The 22070-nt window shown below is 39.0% G+C and overlaps 1 protein-coding gene across 1 annotated transcript in view; it reads left to right on the top strand.

Moving 5' to 3' along the window:
• Nucleotides 1-22070, top strand: part of BSH (transcription regulatory protein SNF5, putative (BSH)) — a 68776-nt gene that overhangs the window by 1931 nt on the left and 44775 nt on the right. The window contains exons 3-6 of the mRNA XM_010242503.3: nt 1662-1756; nt 4100-4171; nt 4282-4329; nt 4465-4548. Coding sequence (XP_010240805.1) covers nt 1662-1756; nt 4100-4171; nt 4282-4329; nt 4465-4548 — 299 coding nt within the window. The remainder of the gene's footprint in view (nt 1-1661; nt 1757-4099; nt 4172-4281; nt 4330-4464; nt 4549-22070) is intronic.

The raw sequence follows: 22070 nt of genomic DNA, 5'->3' as shown, positions 1-22070 counted from the left end.
AGACCATGTTAACCAGTTAACCTGCCTCTTACCATTTCCTTTTATGATATCTGGCATTTAAAACAGAAACTACACATGACCCACAGGGAATGTGTTACTTGAGCATAACTTATAAATAAAATAACTATTAAATTGTAGACCTCATTTACAATTTATCGTAGAAACTACACATGACACACTTATTTATCATAGATGAATTGACTAAACATATTTAGGAGGAGGTTCCATGGTGCATGTTGTTTTCTGGTGACATTGTTTTAATTTATGAAACGAATGAATGATTAAATGAAAAATTAAGTTTATGGACAAACACCTTAGAAACAAGAGGTTTTAAAATAAGTAGGACTAAAGTAGAATATATGATATTGTAAATTTAATGATAATAGGAGTGCATATTAGAGTACACTTAGGATTGGAGACCAAGAGATAACTCAATGTGACCTTTTCTGGTACTTTGGTCCAATAATTCAAAACAAGGGAAAGATTGAGGAGGATGTCACTCATAGAATTAGAACAACATAGGCAAAATGGAAGGGTGCATCTGGAATCATATGTGATAAGTGAATACCACTTTGATTAAAAGGAAAATTCTATAAAACAATTGCAAGGCTAGCTATGTTGTATGGAGTAGAGTGTTGGGCAGTCAAGAAACAACATATCAAAAAGATGAGTGTGGTAGAAATGGATATGCTGAGATGGATGAGTGGAAAAACTAGAAAGGATAGGGTCAGAAATGAAGTCATTCGAAGGAACCTAGGTAGGAGTAGTTCCAATAGGTGATAAAATGAGAGAAAATAGACTAAGATGGTTTGGTCATGTGCATAGAAGACCTTTGACAGCACACAACATCTATAAGAAGTGATTTGTTGCAAATTGAAGGGGCTAGAAGGGATAGGTAAAAAGGACATGGGTTGAAGTGGTAAGAAATGATTTAAGAGCAATGGATATGACATTAAACAGAACAGAATAGCGAAGCAGGATTCATGTAGCCAACCCCATATAGTTGGGATAAGGCTTGGATGGTGATGATGATATACAGAATATTATCTGAATCAAAATTTGTACTCACTATCCATGATGCGTAGATATGGATATTGGCACAGACACAGATACAAGAAATGGGAATATGATTCAATAACCTAAGATCCTGTACGTATATGTATATATATATATCCAATTTTGACTCTAATGTTCTATTTCTTTATGTAAAATGGCTGGAAATTTTTCTTGCTTAAATATTTTTTTAAGAAAGGCTACAATTTGCCTCTTTTACAATGAAACTTTGTTTTCCTTGTCATTTATCAAGACTTCTTATCTTGCCAAATTTCAATAATCATTAGACATCTAACACATACAGTTTTTTATAGTATAATTTGTTATACATACTTTTTTTTTTTTTGTTTACAAGGCATACCATTTCTTAATGCTATAAAGTGTACTCTAGAAGTGTCTATGCAGTGTCTGGTGTTGTATTGGTATGTGCTCTGTTTTTTGAACACTAGTACACTAGGCATGTACAAGTATCAAGGTGTCATAGCTCACCATCATCTTTCTGCTGTCACTGACCGTTTTTCAACTTCAGGATATATCTGTAACTGTTGACTTCTAATCCATTTCAAGACTCCAAGTAAGTTGTTTTCCATGAATTTTTAATCTTGCAGATCCAGATTCAGAGGTGGTAGTATTTGCCAAAAGGACGGTGAAGGACTTGAAACTCCCTCCAGCATTCATAACGCAGATTGCCCATTCTATTCAAGTATGATGATTGGAATTATGCCATGCACAGTTAATTACCCATTCTAATAGATGTATCCACAGTAACAGTTACTGTTCAAAAGATGATTGTCATCCCTCATGGTAAAATTTAAATGATTGTAATGTAAAGACTGAGATGTTGGGCAAGGGTGGTAACTAGAATAATCATTCTAAGCCTTATCCCAACTATATGGGATTGGCTACATGAAGCCATTCTGTTCTATTTAGTGTCATATGCATTATTAAATTACTAGCACTTAAATCATTTCTTACTACAACTCAAGTCCTTTCTGCTCTGCCCCAAGCCCTTCTAGCCCCTTCAACTTGCAACAGATCACTTCTTGTACAGGTGCTGTAGATGGTGTTCTGTGCATGTGAGTAAAACCATCTTAGTCTACTTTCTTTCATTTTATCACCTATTCACCTATTGGAGCTACTCCTAGGTTCCTTCAAATGACTTTTTTTTTTTTCTGAAGAGTAAGAGAAAAGATTTCAGTAAACAAGAAAAATAATACAATCTGAGAGGTGTCAATTTGACACTTCAACAAAAACAACTAAAAAAACAGCTACTCCACTGTGAACTGATCAACATTACAAGCTTGAATCTCAAGAATATTCCAGAAACTCTCCCCCAATTCTGCCCAGTTAACTTGAGCAAAATCAGGGAGAACCAAAATCCAATCCAGCACTAGTTTTCCAACTGACTCCACCAGCACCTCAATGCTCTTTGATTTGTTTTTGAACAACCTTCTGTTCCTTTAATTCCAAATGGTCCAACACACAGTAAATGGAATACAATTCCAAACTATCCTTGCTTTCCTGCAATCTCTAAGCTTTGGCCAACTAGAAAACATTTCTGCTGTAGTTCTTGGCTGAAATGCTCTTACCCCAAATAGGAAAGAACAAAATTTCCAAATGACTTCATTTCTGGCCCTATTCTTTCTAGTTTTCCACTCATTTTTTGGAAATGTTGTTTCTACTACTACTATTATTTTTGTTACTTTTTTTTTTGTTTGAAAAAGTAAAGTATATTGTATGAATTGAAAAGAAAAGTATGCATGTATGGTCCTTTGTACAAAGAGTTTCTGTACATTAACATTTCCATTAAAGATCCCCAAAAAAGTCTTGTTTTTGTTAGTGTTAGTGCTACTGTTATTGTCTTCGTTATTAAATTTGCATAGCATGTTTTCTGTTTTAGTCCATATTATAAAACATCATGTTTCTAAGGTATTTGTCCAGAAACTTAATTTTGCATTTAATCCTTTGTTAGTTTCTTCGTTTAATACAATTTCATCAGCAAATAACAAGCACCACGAGACTTCCTCCTGAATATGGTGCAAGCACGTTCCTTCGAAAGTGGCTTTCTTTGTTTGGGCTGCATACCTGAACACGATTCTTACAAGAGACAACTTGATTAGGAGGGGAATGATGATTAAGTCACCTAGGTGTGTGCTATGTAACAGGGTAGAAGAATCAGGTGTCCACCTATTATTGCAATACAACATTTGGGTGAGGATCTTTAGGATTTTTGCATTCAGAAGTTGCTGCCCAGCCTCAGTGGGTTCTTTTGTGAAAGGGTGGTGGATACAATGTTTGAGTAAGAAAGGAAAAATTTTCTGTTATTTGATTCCAGGTGCAGTCTTCTGGTTGATATGGCAAGAAAGAAACTCAAGGATATTTCAAAACTAAGGCTGTCAAAGTGTGGCAGAAAATTGTGGGAAAACTGTGTTCTTGGTCATCAGCACAGTTAACTGTTGATAGTTCTTTCTTTACTTCTCTTTTTGGCTTTGAAAATCTGTTTGTAATATCCAGTGGGATAGTTGTTTGAATGAAATTTGTACTCCCCATTGTACAGCCACTGGTTGTACATGGTTTCATTTTAATGAATTGATACTTTACCTCTTCTAAAAAAGTTAAAAGATTTTATCAGCTGAGCAAACAAACTGATATTTCATTAGTATATATCATCTGAAGACAAAGGATTATTTAAGTAGTACCCAGGTGACATTCAAAAACAAGAGATATATGATAAAAAGAGCCATTACTCGATGTTGATCCCAGCTATCTAGGATTTGGGAGGGGCAGACTGGATACCGGCCTAACCTTTAGCACTTTCTTGAACGAAGTGGTCCCTTGTTACCCTGAGATAACATAATAAATTGTTTAAATAGAAGTATTGGTAAGGCATCTGAGACGCCAAACTTTCAGGAGTGGCTGAATGGGAAGTCCTTGTTATGTCCACTTCTCCATCATTTCCTTTTTTATCTTTTATTTTTTATTTAAAGAGATCTATTAATAATCCAGCTTTTTGTCCATCTCTAAATTCTTTAGGACTTCATTGCAGACACAGCTGGCTGAATTTCGATCATATGAAGGGCAAGAAATGTATACAGGCGAGAAGATTGTTCCAATCAAGGTTTATTTAATTTATTTCAGTTATAAATTTCTAAGGTTTCCTCTCCCCTGTTAGATTTTTTACGATTACCATGTGGACTTCCAACTGTGCTTGTTCTTTCCTTGTTTCAGCTTGACCTTCGGGTAAATAGTACCATCATAAGAGATCAGTTTTTGTGGGTAATATCACTTTCTGTAACTGGTTTCTTCTATTCTGCATCATAAAATTGGATTTAGTATGTGAATATTAAAATATTCATAGTAAGATTTTGTTCTCCTTGTTTTATGTATTTTGGGTTAATTATCATGTTACAGGACTTAAACAACCTTGAGAGTGATCCTGAAGAGTTTGCAAGGACCTTTTGTGAGGATTTGGGCATTGTTGACCCTGAAATTGGAGTAAGAAATTATTATCAATGAACTGAACACTTTTTGGATTTTTCTGCCTATTCTTTATGACAAGTATATTTTAACAGAAAATCTGAACATTGTATACGAGTGTGCACATGGCATGGAATGACATGCTTGTACATATAAAGCTGGGGCTATAAAATGGGATTGTTTCTCTAGATCAGTAATTGTTCACCTTTTCAATTCCTTATTATGAGTCTCTGACTATTTGGGGCAGGCTGCATTTCTTTTGATAGGTAATTAAGTGATTCTACTAATAATGTAGAAATAAAGTAGATGAAAATAGCTGCAGTGTTACTTTGAAGATGAATGTGAAAAATTCCAATTATCCTTTGGAATCCAACATTTGATGAAAAATTGGTTAGTCTTCCTCCATATGACCACACAAGACATTCTTGTTTTCCAATTTCAAAATTTTGCATCCTAAGCTGGTATATCCTGATAGCCTTCCTTGACACACACCAACAACCACATGAAGTCTTATACTCTTGGAGAGATTTTTTTTTTTGATCAGCAACACAAAATTGATTCATTAGATTAAAAAGAGGTACAACAAAGATTTGTGGGCACAAAAAAGCCCACCCAGAAACTATTCACTATTTACAGAATTGCCCAGAACATAGAGCGTCTTTGAGTTCCTTGCTTTGCCAGACCATCAGCCAAACTGTTTGCAGACCTCCTAATCCATCTTATTTGGATCATCATATCTTTAGAAATCTGCTTGAATCTCCTGAATTCATTCCTTAACTTCCATATGATTCCTTCCCCTCTTTTCAACCAGCCCACAACTACTTTTGAATCTCCTTAAATAATCAGCTTAGTAATCCCCATTTCTTTAGCTTTTTCTACTCCATAGACTGCTGCCAATAATTCTGATCTCACCACATCTCCATGCTGAATAGGACCTGTTATGGGCCCGGGCGTAGGATCGCGTCATGGGTCGGTCCACGGGGAAAAGCTCCTGTTTTCCCTTGTTCCTCCCCTTCCTAGCTGAACCTATCTTGGCGTCCTAGAGGGTGATTTGTCCAAGAGATCACCGAACTCTCCTTTTACTCTCTTTCTTGACTGGAAATTTGATATCCTCATTCAATAATGGGGTCTCCTTAAATAGGAGATTACAAGAGTCCTAATCAAAAGGAGTTTCCTTGCTGAATAGGGAGACTTCCAGTTCTATCTTGCTAAGGATAAGATAAGCTAATCCTAATCTGATAAGCTACTAACAAGATAAGATAAGAGCAATAGTATAAGATAAGAACAAGCAAGATGATCTAATCTAATTTAGATAAGGCTGCTGTTGTCGAACTGGGTAGGATGAGAATCATTGAATCACTGCTGCTGCTGGCGGTGGGTCAGGTGCCTGTTGCTGCCAGTGGCGACGGTACGTCTTCCCGAGGAATGCGTCCATAACAGGACCTGAGTACAAAGCTAGAATGTTTCCATTTTCTCCCCTAATTACCCCAGCAATACCCGATGGTTCAGGATTGCCCATACAATTACCATCAAAGTTTAATTTCTTCCACCCAACACATGGAGGAGACCAGGCCTCATGAACAATCTGTCTTCTAGACGAAGAACCTGCAATTATTCCCCACGATCTGCAGAAATCTTCAACCTTAAAGTCAGCAAAGAACTTTAAAGTGCTCACCCAATGTGCTACTTTGAGAGTAATCACCTCAATCACAGCTTCTTTACTTCTTTCCTTGTCTTCAAAGATTCTTAGATTCCTTTCCTCACAAATTGTCCAAATCACTGCTGCTTTAGTGCACCTCCACATAATTCTGCCTCTTCGTTTAGGGCAGCTGAAAAGGTGAGAGCTAAAAACACCTTCCAAACAATCAGGGGGAAGCCAACTGCATCCAAAAAGAGATGAAAACCACTCCCAAATAGAAGTAGCAAAAGAACAGGAGATCAAAAGATGAAAGGCAGTCTCACCATACAACTTACATAAAGAGCACCAACTTGGGGACAGACACCACTTTGGTCTTTTCCTTTGAAGCAAATCACAGGTGTTAATGGATCCATGAAACACTTCCCAACAAAAAGCATTAACTTTTGGAGGGATGGGCCGAGAGCATATCTCCTTAACAGGGAAATGAGGAGAGGGGGTGGTGGAGGTAAGAGATTTCAAAAAGGACTTACAGGAAAAAGAGCCCAACTGACTAAGGGTCCACACTCTAGAATCTGAACCACCCTCCCCCAAACATACTGAACTCAACAGAAGAAGCAAAGCTGAGAAATCAGAAATTTCAGATTCTCTCAGATTTCTAGTGAAGCCAAGATTCCAACTCAGGTTTGAAAGGTACGAGGAAGAGCTGATAAAATCACAACTAGGTTTACCTTTGAAACTAGAAAGCTCAAAGAGAGAAGGAAAAACCTCCGAAAGGGGGGCTTCCCCTACCCACATATCCTCCCAAAATCTTATTTTCTGACCCAAAGCCAAATCATACCTTATGTGATTGAGGAACACAGGAAGATTGTCATGGATAGCCTTCCAAGGAGCAGCCAGAGTAGCTCTATGTAAGCAGCCCACATCCCAACCGTTGTTTGACAGCTCATGGATACTTGAAATAACTCTAGTCCACAACCTCTAATTTTCTTTAGGAAATCTCCAAAGCCATTTACTCAAAAAGGCTGAGTTCTTCAACTTAACATTTCCAATGCCTAGACCCCCCTCAATCTTCAATTGCATCACCTTATCCCATCTAACTAAATGATCTTTCTTCCCTTCACTAGGCTCCCAAAGGAAACCTCTCATTATCTTTTCAACTCTCTTTACCACAGCTCGAGGCCTGAACTTCGCCTTTTTCCGATCCACTCAATCAAGGGATTGTAAATACTCAAGTCTTTTATTACCGTTTCATCTCGTGTCCTTTTTGTGATTCCCCTACCTCTTCCTCTTTTAGATTCATTTACTTTCATTAGGTGTGGAGATTTTTCTTCCTCTTCATAGAAATAATCAGTAATAGTATATCTTTGTGAGTTTGTGTTGAGATGGTTATATAAGCATATAGAGGGTATTATGGGTATTTCCATTGTATTGGACTTGTAGGAGGGAATTATCCATTGTTATTGTATGGAAAATTATGTACTTTCATGCTATGTTCTCATAATGAATAAAATATTGGAAGAGAGGGTTGTGGGGCATACTCTCACCTGGACCTTCTCTCTTCTCTCTTCTTCTCTCTTCTCTATTCTTCTTCATTCTTAAACCTTAATCACATCATCTAATAGATCTAGAATAACCAAGTCTTTGTAATGGAGGAGCTGAAGAATCAAATTTGGAATTTTCTGTATTTTTATATATTTGGACAGTATGGGTACTTTCATCATTTTAACTAGTCCTGTGTGGGCCTGGGCTATAACATCTTGCTCCTCTAGTTTAGTAGGGCTTGTCTTTCAATTTTCAGTTTATTTGCATTAGTAGATAGAAAGTTATGTGTTTCTTGATGCACAAGGCAAGGAGTGGCATTTTTGTAATTATGGTGAACAGTATTCCAGGCCAAACAAGTCACTCTATAAATAGATGTATTCTCTTCCCTTTGAAGCTAATGAATGAATGAAAATTTCTTTAGAGCAAGTTTTCTGTATGGAGTGATTCCTACAAACCCTAGAGTGATTCTAGGACCCCTTGGAGTGATTCCTTGGGATTTCTTTCTCTTTTCTCTTTCTCTACCCTTTCTACTCTCTCTCTCTCTCTCTTCTCTCTCTTTTTTGTCTTGTGATAGTTTGTTCCAGCCCTACTGCATCAGTTTTGGTATCAGAGCTAATGGTTAGTCACCATGTTCTCACAAAGTGACCGATTCTATGGGCCTAGGGTATCATTTAAACAATCTCACGAGTCTAGAATCAATGATGATAGGGTTTTTGAACCATATGAAGGGTCTATGGTTGATTTACTTGAGAAATTGGTGGAAGAAAGTAGATCTGGTAATGTCGGCTATAGGAGTAAGGTTTTCAAGAATGTTAGAAGAGAAAGGGAAGTGCCTAATTTCAAGGGAGATGAAGATCGACAAGCATTCTTTGATTGGATTGCTATACTAGAAGAATATTTTGATTGGCATGATATGTTTGAAAAACAAAGATTCAAATTTGTACACATGAAGCTCGCGGGTATTGCTAAAGTATGGTGGAGAACTCTTGAGTAGCGACTAGAAAATAGAGGTGAATATCCTATTACCACATGGGCAGAGATGAAGAGGTATTTGCAAGAAAAGTACATTCCACAATACTTCCTTGATGATCTATGTTGAAATAGTTTATTTTATTTCTTGTCTTTTAGTCTTGTCTTGGTAGGGTCTGTTTGGTTGATTAATGTCTTTTTTATTTTTCTGATTATTGTACTTCACTTACAGAGGGGCACAAGGGTCTTTTCCCCTTTTATTTTAGTCGCCCTATATATACTAATAGAAGCTGGCGCCGCCAGCACTGTTCCATTGCCAATCTCATCTTCTCTTCTCCCTTCTCTCTTCTTCTCTTCTCTTCTCTTCCTCTTATTTCTGGCTGGCCACACTGTCAAGATGGTATCAGAGCGGGAATACTGACTGAGAGAACAGATCGAACAGGCTTCCTTCCTTTTCCAACTTGCTGAATCTGGGCGGAACAGAGATCTGAATCTGGGCTGAAGAAAATACATCTACGACTGGTACGTCCTTCCTTTTTTCTCTTCCTTACCCTCCTTGGTTGTGGACCAAGTGAAAAAACTAAATGAATCTGGGCTGCTGAATGCTGTCAGACCTTTGCGAGGTTTATACCTCTTGTTTTTTTTTGGATCGTGTGATCCTGTTCCTGTGTTAAAGTGACTGTAGGTCAAGGATGACCTATTATCTCAATTTTTTGGCTTGATTATAAGTGTTAAGGATCTCTCCTGCTGATTAATGTTCTTAGACATTCTGGAAGGCTGGTAGGTTGAGACTGTTAAACCGTACAGGTCTGAAATCTGCCGAATCTTTCCTTTTTTGTTCTGAAATTGGTACTGTATGTGCTCAGACTGATTTCAAACCCAAGTGTGTGGGTGTGGACTGAGTACGTGTGTGGAGCAATTTTATTTTTGGAGTAAGGAGGGATCCTAAGTCCAGTGTTTGGGACTAATTGTCTGTTTTGACCATGTCATTTGAGAATTCTGCTACATCGGGGGTTTCGGGAAATCATAATGGACTGAATGGGGGAATGGATATGAGCTTTCCCATGGCTGTAATCCCCTTCGATGGACTAAACTACCTTGAGTGGTCTAGGGGAATAAAACTCTACATTACTGCTAGGGGGAAAATAGGATACATTAATGGGAAAGTGAAGGAACCAAAGGATGGAAGTGCTGAATATGATAGGTGGAACCAAGAAAATAGTATGGTTATGTCATGGCTCTTGGTTTCCATGTTGCCACAAGTAAGAAAGACATTCATGTGGGCTGAAACAGTTTGTGAAATATGGGAACAAGCGAAGTCTACTTATTCAGAGCAAAGGCACTATGCCAAGATATACCAACTGCAAGCTGAGTCCTCTACTTGCAAGTAGGGGGAGAGGAGTCTCTCTGTGTACTATTTGGATCTGACATTGATCTGGAAAGAACTGGATCACTATTAGAATGTAAATTGGAAGTGTGATGAAGATGCAAAGGCATACAAGTCACTTGTCTCTCAGCAATGTGTATTTGCTTTTCTCTTGGGGTTGAACCCTTCATATGAGTCCATGAGAGTACAGATTTTGGGAAGTAAAGACTTGTCATCAGTTCATGAGGTTCATGCCTTAGTCCAATCAGAAGAGAGTAGAAGTGTGATGAATTGTGCGGAGGGTGAGCCAGTTGCCCTAGCTGTCCGGGGAAGTATAGATACTGTTGAGCAAGATCAAGAGAAGAGAGGAGAGGAGAGGAGATAGAGAGGAAGAGAGGAGAGGAGAGGCGAGAGGACTGAAAGCCCCAAAAGAATACTGCAGGCGTGTGCGGTAGATATTATTTATACTAGTCTAGTCGTACAACATAAAGATTGGTAAAATTACAATCATGCCCAACTTGTCACAGAGATCATGATGTTTGGAATGGTTTAGCCCCTTTGTAAAGATGTCTGCAAGTTGGTTCTCAGAGCTGACATAGGGAGTACACATTTGCCTGTGATGACTTTCTCTCTGATAAAATGCTTGTCAACTTCGATGTGTTTTGTTTTATCATGTAGCACTGGATTGGCAGCAATGCTTATAGCTGCTTTGTTATCACAGAATAGAGTCATAGGTTTGTCTACTAAGAAACCCAACTCACTCAACAGATTCTTTATCCACATGCCTTCAGCTACCCCGTGGGCCATAGCACGATATTCAGCTTCAGCACTGGATCTAGCCACCACGTTTTTCTTTTTACTCCTCCATGTAACAAGGTTCCCTCCTATAAAGGTGCAGTAGCCACTAGTAGACTTTCTGTCACTTTGAGATCCAGCCCAATCTGCATCTGTATAAACTTCAACTTTCAAATGCCCGTGCTTTTGAAATAACAAGTCGGCGCCTGGAAACTTCTTTAAATATCGAAGGATTCTCTCTGCTGCTTCAAGATGAGAGGACCTAGGTGCATGCATGAACTGACTGAGGACACCAACAACATATGCAATGTCTGGACGAGTCGTAGAAAGGTATAACAATGTCTGAAACTGTTTCACATCCTTGAAAGGTTCACCTTGGCTGTCACCTAATTTATGGTTGGGGTCAATGGGAGAGTCAACTGGCTTCACCCCCATCTTTCCAGTGTCTTGAAATAAATCTAGGACATATTTCCTTTGAGAAATGAAGATACTCCTCTTTGATCGGGCAACTTCAATTCCAAGGAAGTATCTGGCAGGTCCTAGATCCTTCACTTCAAACTGAGTGGCAAGAAAAACCTTCAACCTCTGAATTTCATCCTTTCAGTCACCAGTAACAATTATGTCATCCACATATACAATTAAGGCAGCAATTTTACCTTCTCTTTTCACAAACAGTGTGCGATCTGATTGACATTGCTTGTATCCTCTCTGCTGAACCACAACATGGAATCTGCTGAACCAAGCTCTTGGTGATTGTTTCAGCCCGTATAAAGACTTCTTCAACTTGCACACTTTCTTTCTGTTCATTGCCTTGAGCCAGAAAATCAGGGGGCTGAATCATGTAAACTTCCTCTTCAAGGTCACCATTCAAGAATGCATTCTTGATGTCAAGCTGATGTAGATCCCAATCCAGATTAGCAGCAAGAGAGAAAAGAACTCTAATGGAGTTCATCTTGGCAACAGGGGCAAAAGTTTCTGCATAATCAACTCCGTACACTTGAGTAAACCCCTTTGCCACTAAGCGAGCTTTATACCTCTCCACCGTTTCATCAGCCCTATGCTTGACAGTGAACACCCATTTACATCCAACTGGAACCTTTTCCTTAGGAAGATCAACAAGTTCCCATGTGCCATTTTTATGAAGGGCATTAATTTCTTCCTTCATGGCATTTGTCCATTCAGGAACTGAAAGAGCTTCTGCCACATTCTTGGGGATAGGGACACTGTCAATAGAGGTAAGGAAAGCACGAAATGAGGGTGAAATGTTCTCATAGGAAACAAAGTTGGAAATGGGATGTTTAGTGGTGCACAATCTAACACCTTTCCTATGAGCAATAGGAAGGTCAAGGTCATTAGCAGCAGAGGAATCATTTTCAATAGAATCATTAACATCATTGGGAGCCGAGTTACCCGAGTGAGTATGATCCTCTCCCGAGGAGTTTGGTGGCACTGGAGGTACAACTTCTGGATTCTCCATAGCTCTTGAATTTGATTGGCCTTTGTGACGACGAGAAAAGACGCAAAAAGGCGGAGGATCAGGAAGAGAAGGGAGCTGAACCAGTTTCTCCTCATGCTTACACTCCCCTTGAGGAGAAACAGGATAAAAAGGCTCATCTTCAAAGAAAGAAACATCCATGGAGACATAGAATTTCCGAAAAATAGGATCAAAACAACGGTACCCCTTCTGAGTGAAGGAGTAACCAAGAAATATGCAAGGGATAGCACGAGAATCCAATTTCCCACGGGTGGGAGACAGATTTTGGACAAAGCACCGACAACCAAATACACGAGGAGGAATAGAAAGAAGGGGGGCCTTAGGAAAGAGAAGCTGATGTGGGGTTTTGTAGTCTAACCAATGAGAGGGCATACGATTTATGAGGTAAGTAGAACAAAGAACAACTTCAAGCCAAAAACGTTTGGGGACATTCATATGAAGTAGTAAACCCCGAGGCACTTCAAGGAGATGTCGGTTCTTCCGTTCGGCCACACCATTTTGTTGCGGTGTGCGGGCACAAGAGCTCCAGTGAAGTAAACCACGCGAAGCAAAGAATTCAATGAGATCACTATGAAAAAATTCTTTTGCATTGTCTGACTGAAAAATTTGGATTTCAATCTGAAATTGAGTGAACCGCTGGAAATCTTGAATGATTTTTTGTACTTCCTCCCTGGTTCGCATCGGATATACCCAAGTATATCTAGAATAATCATCAATGAGGGTAATGAAATATTTGTAGCCACTCTCAGATGGTAAAGTAACAGGGCCCCATACATCAGAATGAACAATGTGAAAAGGAGATTCAGATTTACAATTTTTTTGAAGAAAATGAGTTCTACAATATTTACTTAACTGACACGTTTGACAAGAAAAATCAGAAACCGACATTGACTTAAACAGTTCTGGGAATACAACTTTCAAAGACTCAAAAGACAAATGACCAAGGCAACAATGCCATAAATAAACTTTACTCTTACAGGACTGACTCATACTCTGTAACATGAAGACCAGCCCTATTCTCCAGCATGTAAAGTCCATCAACCATATGTCCCCTACCAATCGTCCTCCCCGAGGCCAGATCCTGAATCACACAATGAGAAGGGAAAAAAGTCATGGAGCAATTTAAGGAATTAGTAACACTACTAACAGAGAACAAATTAATGGGAAATTTTGGAACATGAAGGACATCAGAAAGGGTAAGACCAAGAGGAAGAGAGAGAGTTCCTTGAGAGCAAGAGAAGAGAGGAGAGGAGAGGAGAGGAGAGGAGAGGCGAGATGACTGAAAACCCCAAAAGAATACTACAGGCGTGTGCAGTAGATATTATTTATACTAGTCTAGTCGTACAACATAAAGATGGGTAAAATTACAACAGTACCCTTGCGGTACTAAACCTGTGTACAATAACATCTGTCAACAGATACTAATGTCGGAGGTTCCTTTAAGAAGGGTGATTCACAGAAGAGAGCATATGACAAAAGTAAACTTTGGTGCACTCACTGCCAGAAAACAAGACACACCAGAGACACATGTTGGGATCTCCATTGAAAACCTAAATGGGCAGAGGATTTGGGTAAGAAGTTATCATCTGATCAGGGTAAGAAACCAACTCAGCAAAATAAAAAAAGGTATAACTCAGCTAATATGGAATCTCAAGAGACTAGTCCCAGTTCTGACCCTAAGGAAGAGATTATCAACTCCTTTCGTGACCATTTGGAGTTAAATGGTAGGACTCTTCGCCAGATAGATTCTGGTCCTACCCCTTTTACCTCATTTGCGTCTACATCAGGTAACACTGCCATTGCTCTCTATGTGTCATCTCATACATCTGATTCTCCTTGGGTAATTGATTCTGGAGCCTCGAACCACATGACCGGTAAGTCAAATTTATTTCAGGCATACAACCTTCTCTTTGGGAGAGATAAGGTGAGACTGGCTGATGGTTCATTCTCCACCATAGCCGACCAAGGAACCATATCTTTCCCACTTGGCATTACCCTTTCTAATGTGTTGCATGTTCCTAAATTGCCTATAAATTTACTTTCCATTAGTAGTATCACTCACTCTTTGAACTGTTCAGTTACATTCTTTCCATCTTCATGTGTGCTTCAGGATTTGGCCTCGGGGAAGACAATTGGTAGAGGAAGCATGGTAGATGGTCTCTACATGTTGGAGAATAAAGCTGGTCTTGCGGTTACAAAGTCCTTGAGTTCGTCCTGTGAGAGTCAAGCCTATTTATGGCACAATTGTCTTGGTCATATTTCTTTTGAGTCATTAAAAGTTATGTTTCCCAAGTTGTTTAAGTCTTTGTCAGTGAGTCAGTTGCAGTGTTAGACGTGTCAATTGAGTAAGCATTGTAGAAACTCTTTTCCTTTGAGAAATAAAAGATCTGAATTTCTGTTTCATATTGTCTATTCTGATGTTTGGGGCCCTGTTACTCTACCTACTGAGGTTGTTTATAAGTACTTTTTTACTTTGATTGATGATTAATCTAGATATACTTGGGTTTACCCTATGCGATCTAGAGATGAAGTGCCTAAAATTGTGAAAGACTTTCAATACATGGTGTTCACCCAGTTCCACACTGAAATTCATATTTTCCTGTCAGACAATGCAAAAGAATACTTCCATAGTGATCTCACAGAATTCTTTGCTTTGAGTGGATCTATTCAACGAAGCTCTTGTGCTCGGACATCCCAACAAAACGGTGTTGCTGAAAGAAAAAACCGGCACCTTCTCGAAGTAGCTCGTGGCTTGTTACTCCATATGAATGTTCCAAAACGTTTTTGGATGGATGTTGTTCTGTGTGCCACGTACATTGTCAACCGTATGCCATCTCGGTTACTAGAGTTTAAGGCCCCACATTAGCTTTTGTTTCTCACAGCTCCGTTGTCTCCCATTCCAATGCGTGTTTTTGGGTGTTGTTGCTTTGTTCATAACTTGTCCCCTACTCGGGGTAAACTTGATCCTCGTGCTATTCCTTGTGTTTAATTTGTTTACCCTTTATCCCAAAAGGGGTATCGTTGCTATGATCCCACCTCTCGTAAGTACTATCTCTCTGTTGACGTATCCTTCTTTGAGAATCAACATTTTTCTCGGTTTCTCCCCAGGGGGAGAGTAGGGATGATGAGAAACACATCCAGGCTCAACTACCTCCTCTACCTGATCCTCCTCCATTCCGTGCCTTTTTCCGTCGCCACAAAAGCCAGTAGAGTTCAAGAGTCGTGGAACTTGACACTATGCAACCAACATCATCAGATTCACCGGAGGCAGATCCTTCTCATAAGCCAGGTACACTTGTTCCTATTGATATGCTTGCACCTCTCAATGTTGATTCCCATGTCATTAATGATCTTGATGTTCCTATTGCTAAGAGAAAGGGTGTTAGATCCTGTACCACTAATCATTCTATCTATCACTTTGTGTCCTATGACCATATTTCACTTTCATATCGTGCATTCCTCTCTTCTGTTGATAGTATCCCGATTCCTAAGAATGTGACAGAAAGCTTTATCCAAACCTGAATGGACAGATGCAATGAAGGAAGAAATTGATGCATTACACAAAAATGACACTTGGGAGTTGGTGGATCTTTCTGAAGGGAAGGAACAAGTGGGTTGCAAGTGGGTGTTCACAGTGAAACACAAGGCTGATGGAACTATTGAAAGGTACAAGGCCAGACTAGTGGCAAAAGGTTTTACACAGGTATATGGAGTGGACTATGTAGAGACATCTGCCCTAGTAGCTAAGATGAATTCTATTAGGATTCTTCTTTTGTTGGCAGCAAACTTTGACTGGGAACTTCACCAATTGGACATTAAAAATGCCTTCTTGAATGGTGACTTAGAAGAAGTGTACATGACCCAACCTCCAGGTTTTTGTGCCAAAGGCAGTGAGCAGAAAGTGTACAGGTTAAAAAAATCTTTATATGGGTTGAAACAATCATCTCGAGCTTGGTTTAGTAAGTTCCACTTAACAGTTCAACAGATGGGGTTCAAACAATGCCAGTCAGACCACACACTGTTTGTGAAGAAAGGTGAAGGGAAAGTTGCAGCTTTAATTGTGTATGTGGATGACATGGTGATCACAAGAGATTGGGAGACTGAAATAAAGAAACTAAAAAAATTCTTAGCCACTCAATTTGAGGTGAAAGATCTAAGACCCTTACGTTTCCTTGGAATTGAAGTTGCCCGCTCTAGAAAGGGCATCTTTATTTCTCAACGGAAATATGTATTGGACCTACTAAAAGATACTGGCAAGCTTGGGGTGAAACCAATTGACTCACCAATTGAACCTAACCATCAACTGGGAGACAATTAGGGGGAGTTCGTGAAAGATGTGAAGAAGTTTCAGACCTACGACTCTTGTATTTGTCTATGACTAAGCCAGATATTGCTTATGCAGTGGGCGTCCTTAGCCAGTTCTTGCACAATCCTAGGACAACTCACTTTGAAGTTGCAGAGAGGGTCCTTAGATACCTCAAGAAGTCTCCTGGAGCTGATTTGTTGTTCCAGAAACATGGACATTTAAAGGTGGAAGTATATACTGATGCTGATTGGGCAGGGGCAGTTGATGACCGAAAGTCTACCAGTGGGTATTGTGCCTTTGTAGGAGGAAATTTGGTTACATGGAGAAGTAAGAAGCAAAGTGTGGTGGCTAGATCCAGTGCTAAAGCAGAATACAGAGCCATGTCTCATGGGGTTGCTGAAATCATGTGGATAAGAAACCTATTAGGTGAACTGGGTTTTGCAGTTAGTAATCCTATGTCACTCTATTGCGATAATAAAGTTGCTATCAACATTGCAACTAATCCAGTCCTCCATGATAGGATGAAACACATTGAAGTGGACAAGCATTTTATTAGAGAGAAACTTGTGAATGGAGACGTATGCACTCCATATGTCAGCTCAGAAGAACAACTTGCAGACATCTTCACCAAGGGTCTTCATCATGTGCGGCATAATGATTTGTGTGACAAGTTGGGCATGATTGACATTTATGCTCCAACTTGAGGGGGAGTGTTGAAATAGTTTATTTTATTTCTTGTCTTTTAGTCTTGTCTTGGTAGGGTCTGTTTGGTTGATTAATGTCTTTTTTTATATTTCTGATTATTGTACTTCACTTACAGAGGGGCACAAGGGTCTTTTCCCCTTTTATTTTAGTCGCCCTATATATACTAATAGAAGCTGGCGCCGCCAGCACTGTTCCATTGCCAATCTCTTCTCTTCTCTTCTCCCTTCTCTCTTCTTCTTCTCTTCTCTTCTCTTCCTCTTATTTCTGGCCGGCCACACTGTCAAGAATCTATATCAATGTTTTAAAAGGCGTGCCTAGGCGCAGAGGCGAGGCGCTTTCCAGGTTGAGCACCTCACCCAGGCCAAGGCACACAAACCTTGAACAGTTGCTCGCCTTTGCGCCTAGGCGTGTGCCTCAGGCCAGACGACTGGCGGCCCAGGCGAGCGCCTGTATGATATACACAATCCAACTTAAAATAGGATTCAAAATTATATTAAAAAATAAAAAAACACAAAATAGGAAACTTAGAAAAAAAGGAAGTTGAATTGACAACTCTTTGCCAAAACAACCAAAAGAAAAAAAAAAGAAAATTTGGAGGGAAGACTTCCTTCGTCGAAAAGTTAGACTCCAGAAGACAAACCAAAGGAAGCTGAATCTCATTCAAGCTCAAGTTTGTCCAGTCCAAGCCTGAATTGAACAAAGCTAACAGTATCGGCCTATCAGGTATGTTATGTTTTTTTTGTTCTTCTTCTTCTTGCGGTAGTTGGCAGTCCAGGCTGAAATAGGGGCTCCGCCCTATTTTTCTTCTTCTTCAGCCTCTTCTTCTTCATACAATACATGCATAAAAATAGGGGCTCTGCCCCTTTTATTTTTTTCGATTTTTCTCAGTAAAACAGGGGCTCCGCCCTTTTTATTTTTTTTCGATTTTTCTCAATAAAATAGGGGCTCTGCCCCTGTTATTTTTTCGATTTTTCTCAGTAAAACAAGGCTCCGCCTTCTTCTTCTTCATAAAAATAGGGGATCCACCCCATTTTTTTCAGTTTTTCTCATTGAATTGAAACATATTGCTTTTCAGTTTTTATCATAAAAACAGGGGATCCGCCCCTCTATATGTGGAGTTGACTAATTTCAAGCAAGGTATGCTATCTGTAGTTCAATATATGCATAAGTTTGATGAATTATATTTTAGATGCGACTTTACAGAAAGTGAAAGGCACAAATCACTTCGTTTCATTAATGATGGACTAAGGGATGATACCGAGAATGAATTGTGTACAATTTAGATTTATGACTTAGATCATGCTTTTGAATTATTTCTGAAGATACAAAAGAGGCAGCTGATTACAATAAAGAATTTGAAGCCAATGAGAAGAGAGTACAAAGTTTAAGATAAAGATGATTTCTTGCATGTTGATGCCCCTCCTAGAGCTAAAGTTGTGAATGAAGAATTTCAAAAGGGTGCTGGCCAAGAAAATATTAGAATTGTTGAAGAAGGAACTTCCAACACCCATGGTCAGCTTGAGGCTAATGATCAAGAAGAGATAGAAGTGGAGCAAGTTGAAGAAATTCAGGTGCAAGATGCAAATGTGTTGGTTGTAATAGATGTTAGTAAGGAAGTAAGTTATGACTTTACCTTATAAGTTCAATGGAACCAATTCAAGAATTACAAGTTGACATAGTACAAGTTCCACCAACATCAATAATGGCAGAAGTTCAAGAGTTTGCTGAACAACCAAGGGGAACTGAACACATAGAGATGGAGATTTCTCAACTAGAGATTGAAGGAAAAGTTCCAAATGTTGCAGTTGAGATTTTGGATATGCAAGTTCATAGTGATAAGCAAGGGGAAGATTCACCACAAGATAGGCTGATTGGTGATGTAAGTGGTCAAGAAGCTAACGTTATTTATTATTTAACAATGAAGGTTATGGAAAGCATTATTTCAGACATACATTGCTTTCAAGATCCATTTATAGCTATGTGTGTGACATCTACTCTGCAGTCCAAGTATGTTGAAGTAGCTATGGGAATTACTACTTTTGTCATTGAGGTACACCAACTTTTTTCATCCTCAAGTTCTTCAAAACTGAAGGACGAGTATTTTTGAACCAAGGGAGAATAATGCATGAGTTGAAGAATCAAATTTGGAATTTCTGTATTTCTGTATATTTGGATAGTATGGGTATTTTCGTCATTTTAACTAGTCCTGTGTTGGCCTGGGCTATAACATCTTGTTCCTTTGGTTTAGTAGGGCTTGTTTTTCAATTTTCAGTTTATTTGTATTAGTAGATAGAAAATTATTGTGTTTCTTGATGCACAAGACAAGGAGTGGCATTTTTGTAATTATGGTGAACAGTATTCCGGCCACACAAGTCACTATAAATAGATATATTCTCTTCCTTTTGGAGCTAATGAATGAATGAATGAAGATTTCTTTAGAGCAAGTTTGAACAGTATTCAGGGCCACACAAGTCGCTATAAATAGATATATTCTCTTCCTTTTGGAGCTAATGAATGAATGAATGAAGATTTCTTTAGAGCAAGTTTGCTGTATGGAGTGATTCCTACAAACCCTAGAGTGATTCTAGGACCCCTTGGAGTGATTCCTTGGGATTTCTCTCTCATTTCTCTTTATACTCTCTCTCTCTCTCTCTCTCTACTCTCTTATTTTTGTCTTGTGATAGTTTGTTCCATCCCTATTAGAGGTGTAAATCAGGCTGTGCTGGCCGACACGCAGGTCGAGCTGGGCTGTGCTTCCCTCCCTTGGGACAATTTTGGGGGTCGGCCCGGCACGGCCCATGGCCTGAGCCCATGCGAGCACATGCCATTCCGTGTTGTGCAGGTTGTGCCGTGGGCTTGGGCCGGGCCAAAAAGGTCCAAACTTTTTTTTTTTTTGTTTTTTTTGACATTTTGATTTTTTTTGCTAAGTAAAACTAAAATACTTAACTTTCCTTCGAAACAAATTGAAAAAATAAAAAATCTAACAAAGAAATGAAAAAAATACTTACTAAAATACAAAATAGACAACAAATTGGAAAAATAGAGATTTTATTTCATTTAAAATATAAAAAATTATAAATTGAAAATAAAAAGTTACATTGTTGAAAAAATAACAAATAATTTAAATAAAATTGAAAAAAACTACACCATCTCCTTGACTTCAATCATCTGTTTCATCAGGCATAGTAGTGTCATGCCCTCCTTTGTCTTGTAATTTATTCTCAACATCCAACAAATCTTTAAAGTAGATGTCTTTTTCTTGTTTCTCATGGAAGAGAAAATGTCTGCCCAAGTGGCCAGTACCACCCTTGCTATTGAAGCTAAAGTCAATCCTACATTTTTGGCAAATGGCTCTTTTTCCCTTTCTCTCAACCTCCTCAATTTTAAATACTTTCCAAATCGGGATAGTGAAGTTATTGTTGGGGAATTGGTTTTAGGAGGAGTTGGCATTTTTTAATTCTAAAAAAATAATAATTAATTTAATTGCGCTTACCTAGATGGTCGGATTTCCGGTTCAAAATCTCAACTTGATTTCAATGGTTGAAGGCTTAAAGGCCAAAGCCTCCTAAATTTCTAAGTGTATGATAGTATGAGATGAGAGACTGAGAGAGTATGACAATTGAAAAGAGAATTGCTGAATTGGTGTGATGAGAATGGTGGAGGATAGGGCTATTTATAGGAATTGAAAATAATTCAATTGCCCAAAATACCCTAAAAACTAGTAATTTTTTAATTGTTTGGAGGGCTATTTTGGCATTTATCACTTTACCCAAACACCCCCAAAGTCCCAAATTAGTTGTTATATTATAGGATATAGCTGTTGGAGGGACATTATTATCTTTTTCTTCTCCCAAAGCCAAAATACATAAATACCCCCTATATAGCTATTTATAGGTTTATAGTTGTTGATTGAGGGGGTATTTCTGTAAAAACCCCTACAAAAGCTGAAGCTAGCCATTTGGGGGTCCCCTAAGGGCCCCAACGGCTAGTTTTCTCGAACAGGCTGCACTCGGCTTGTTGTAGGCCCGCAGGTTGTGTCGTGTCGGCCCATGGACCTGAAACCCTTGGCCCAGCAAGGCCCACGTGCCGTTGTTTTGGGCTGCAAGCGGCACGGTCAGATTTACACCTTTATGCCCTATTGCATCACTTTGGACATGATGTAGAAGAATTTTCTTCTCCTTTTAAAGGATGCTTTTTTTATGTTCTATAATCCATTATGTTTGGGGTTTCGGTTCAGTATTTGCACAAGATGCATGAGGCATATGGTTTCTTGTTAGAATTAAGGGTCCATTTGGTTTGTAGTCAGAACCAGAACCAAAATCCTTTGGAATCAGAATCAGAATGGTCTATTCCCATAGTTTGTTTGGTTCAGATAGGAATGGGAATGAAAATTGGAATCGGTAGGAATGGAATTTCATTCTCAAGGGAGGGGCAGGGAATGGCCATTCCCTCAAATGGGGGAGTGGCATTCTAGCAGGAATGGGATTGGGATTCCGATTCTGCCCAACCAAACAGTTGGAATTGGAATAGCCCATTCAGATTCCAATTCCAGACTCCTATTCCTGCAAACCAAACGAGGCCTATATTTACAAATTTAAACTATATTAACATTTTCAAATCAAAAGACAAGGGCAACCTCCACAAGTAGGTTTGATTGATTGCTAAAAGGTCACTTCATTATCATGGCACTTGTATTACCATGCTATTATGGAAGTTATTTTTA

The sequence above is a fragment of the Nelumbo nucifera genome, chromosome 4 (assembly GCF_055504915.1).
Source record: "Nelumbo nucifera cultivar China Antique chromosome 4, China Antique-T2T, whole genome shotgun sequence".
NCBI classification, from domain to species: domain Eukaryota; kingdom Viridiplantae; phylum Streptophyta; class Magnoliopsida; order Proteales; family Nelumbonaceae; genus Nelumbo; species Nelumbo nucifera.
This window is presented reverse-complemented; position numbering and strand designations above follow the sequence as displayed.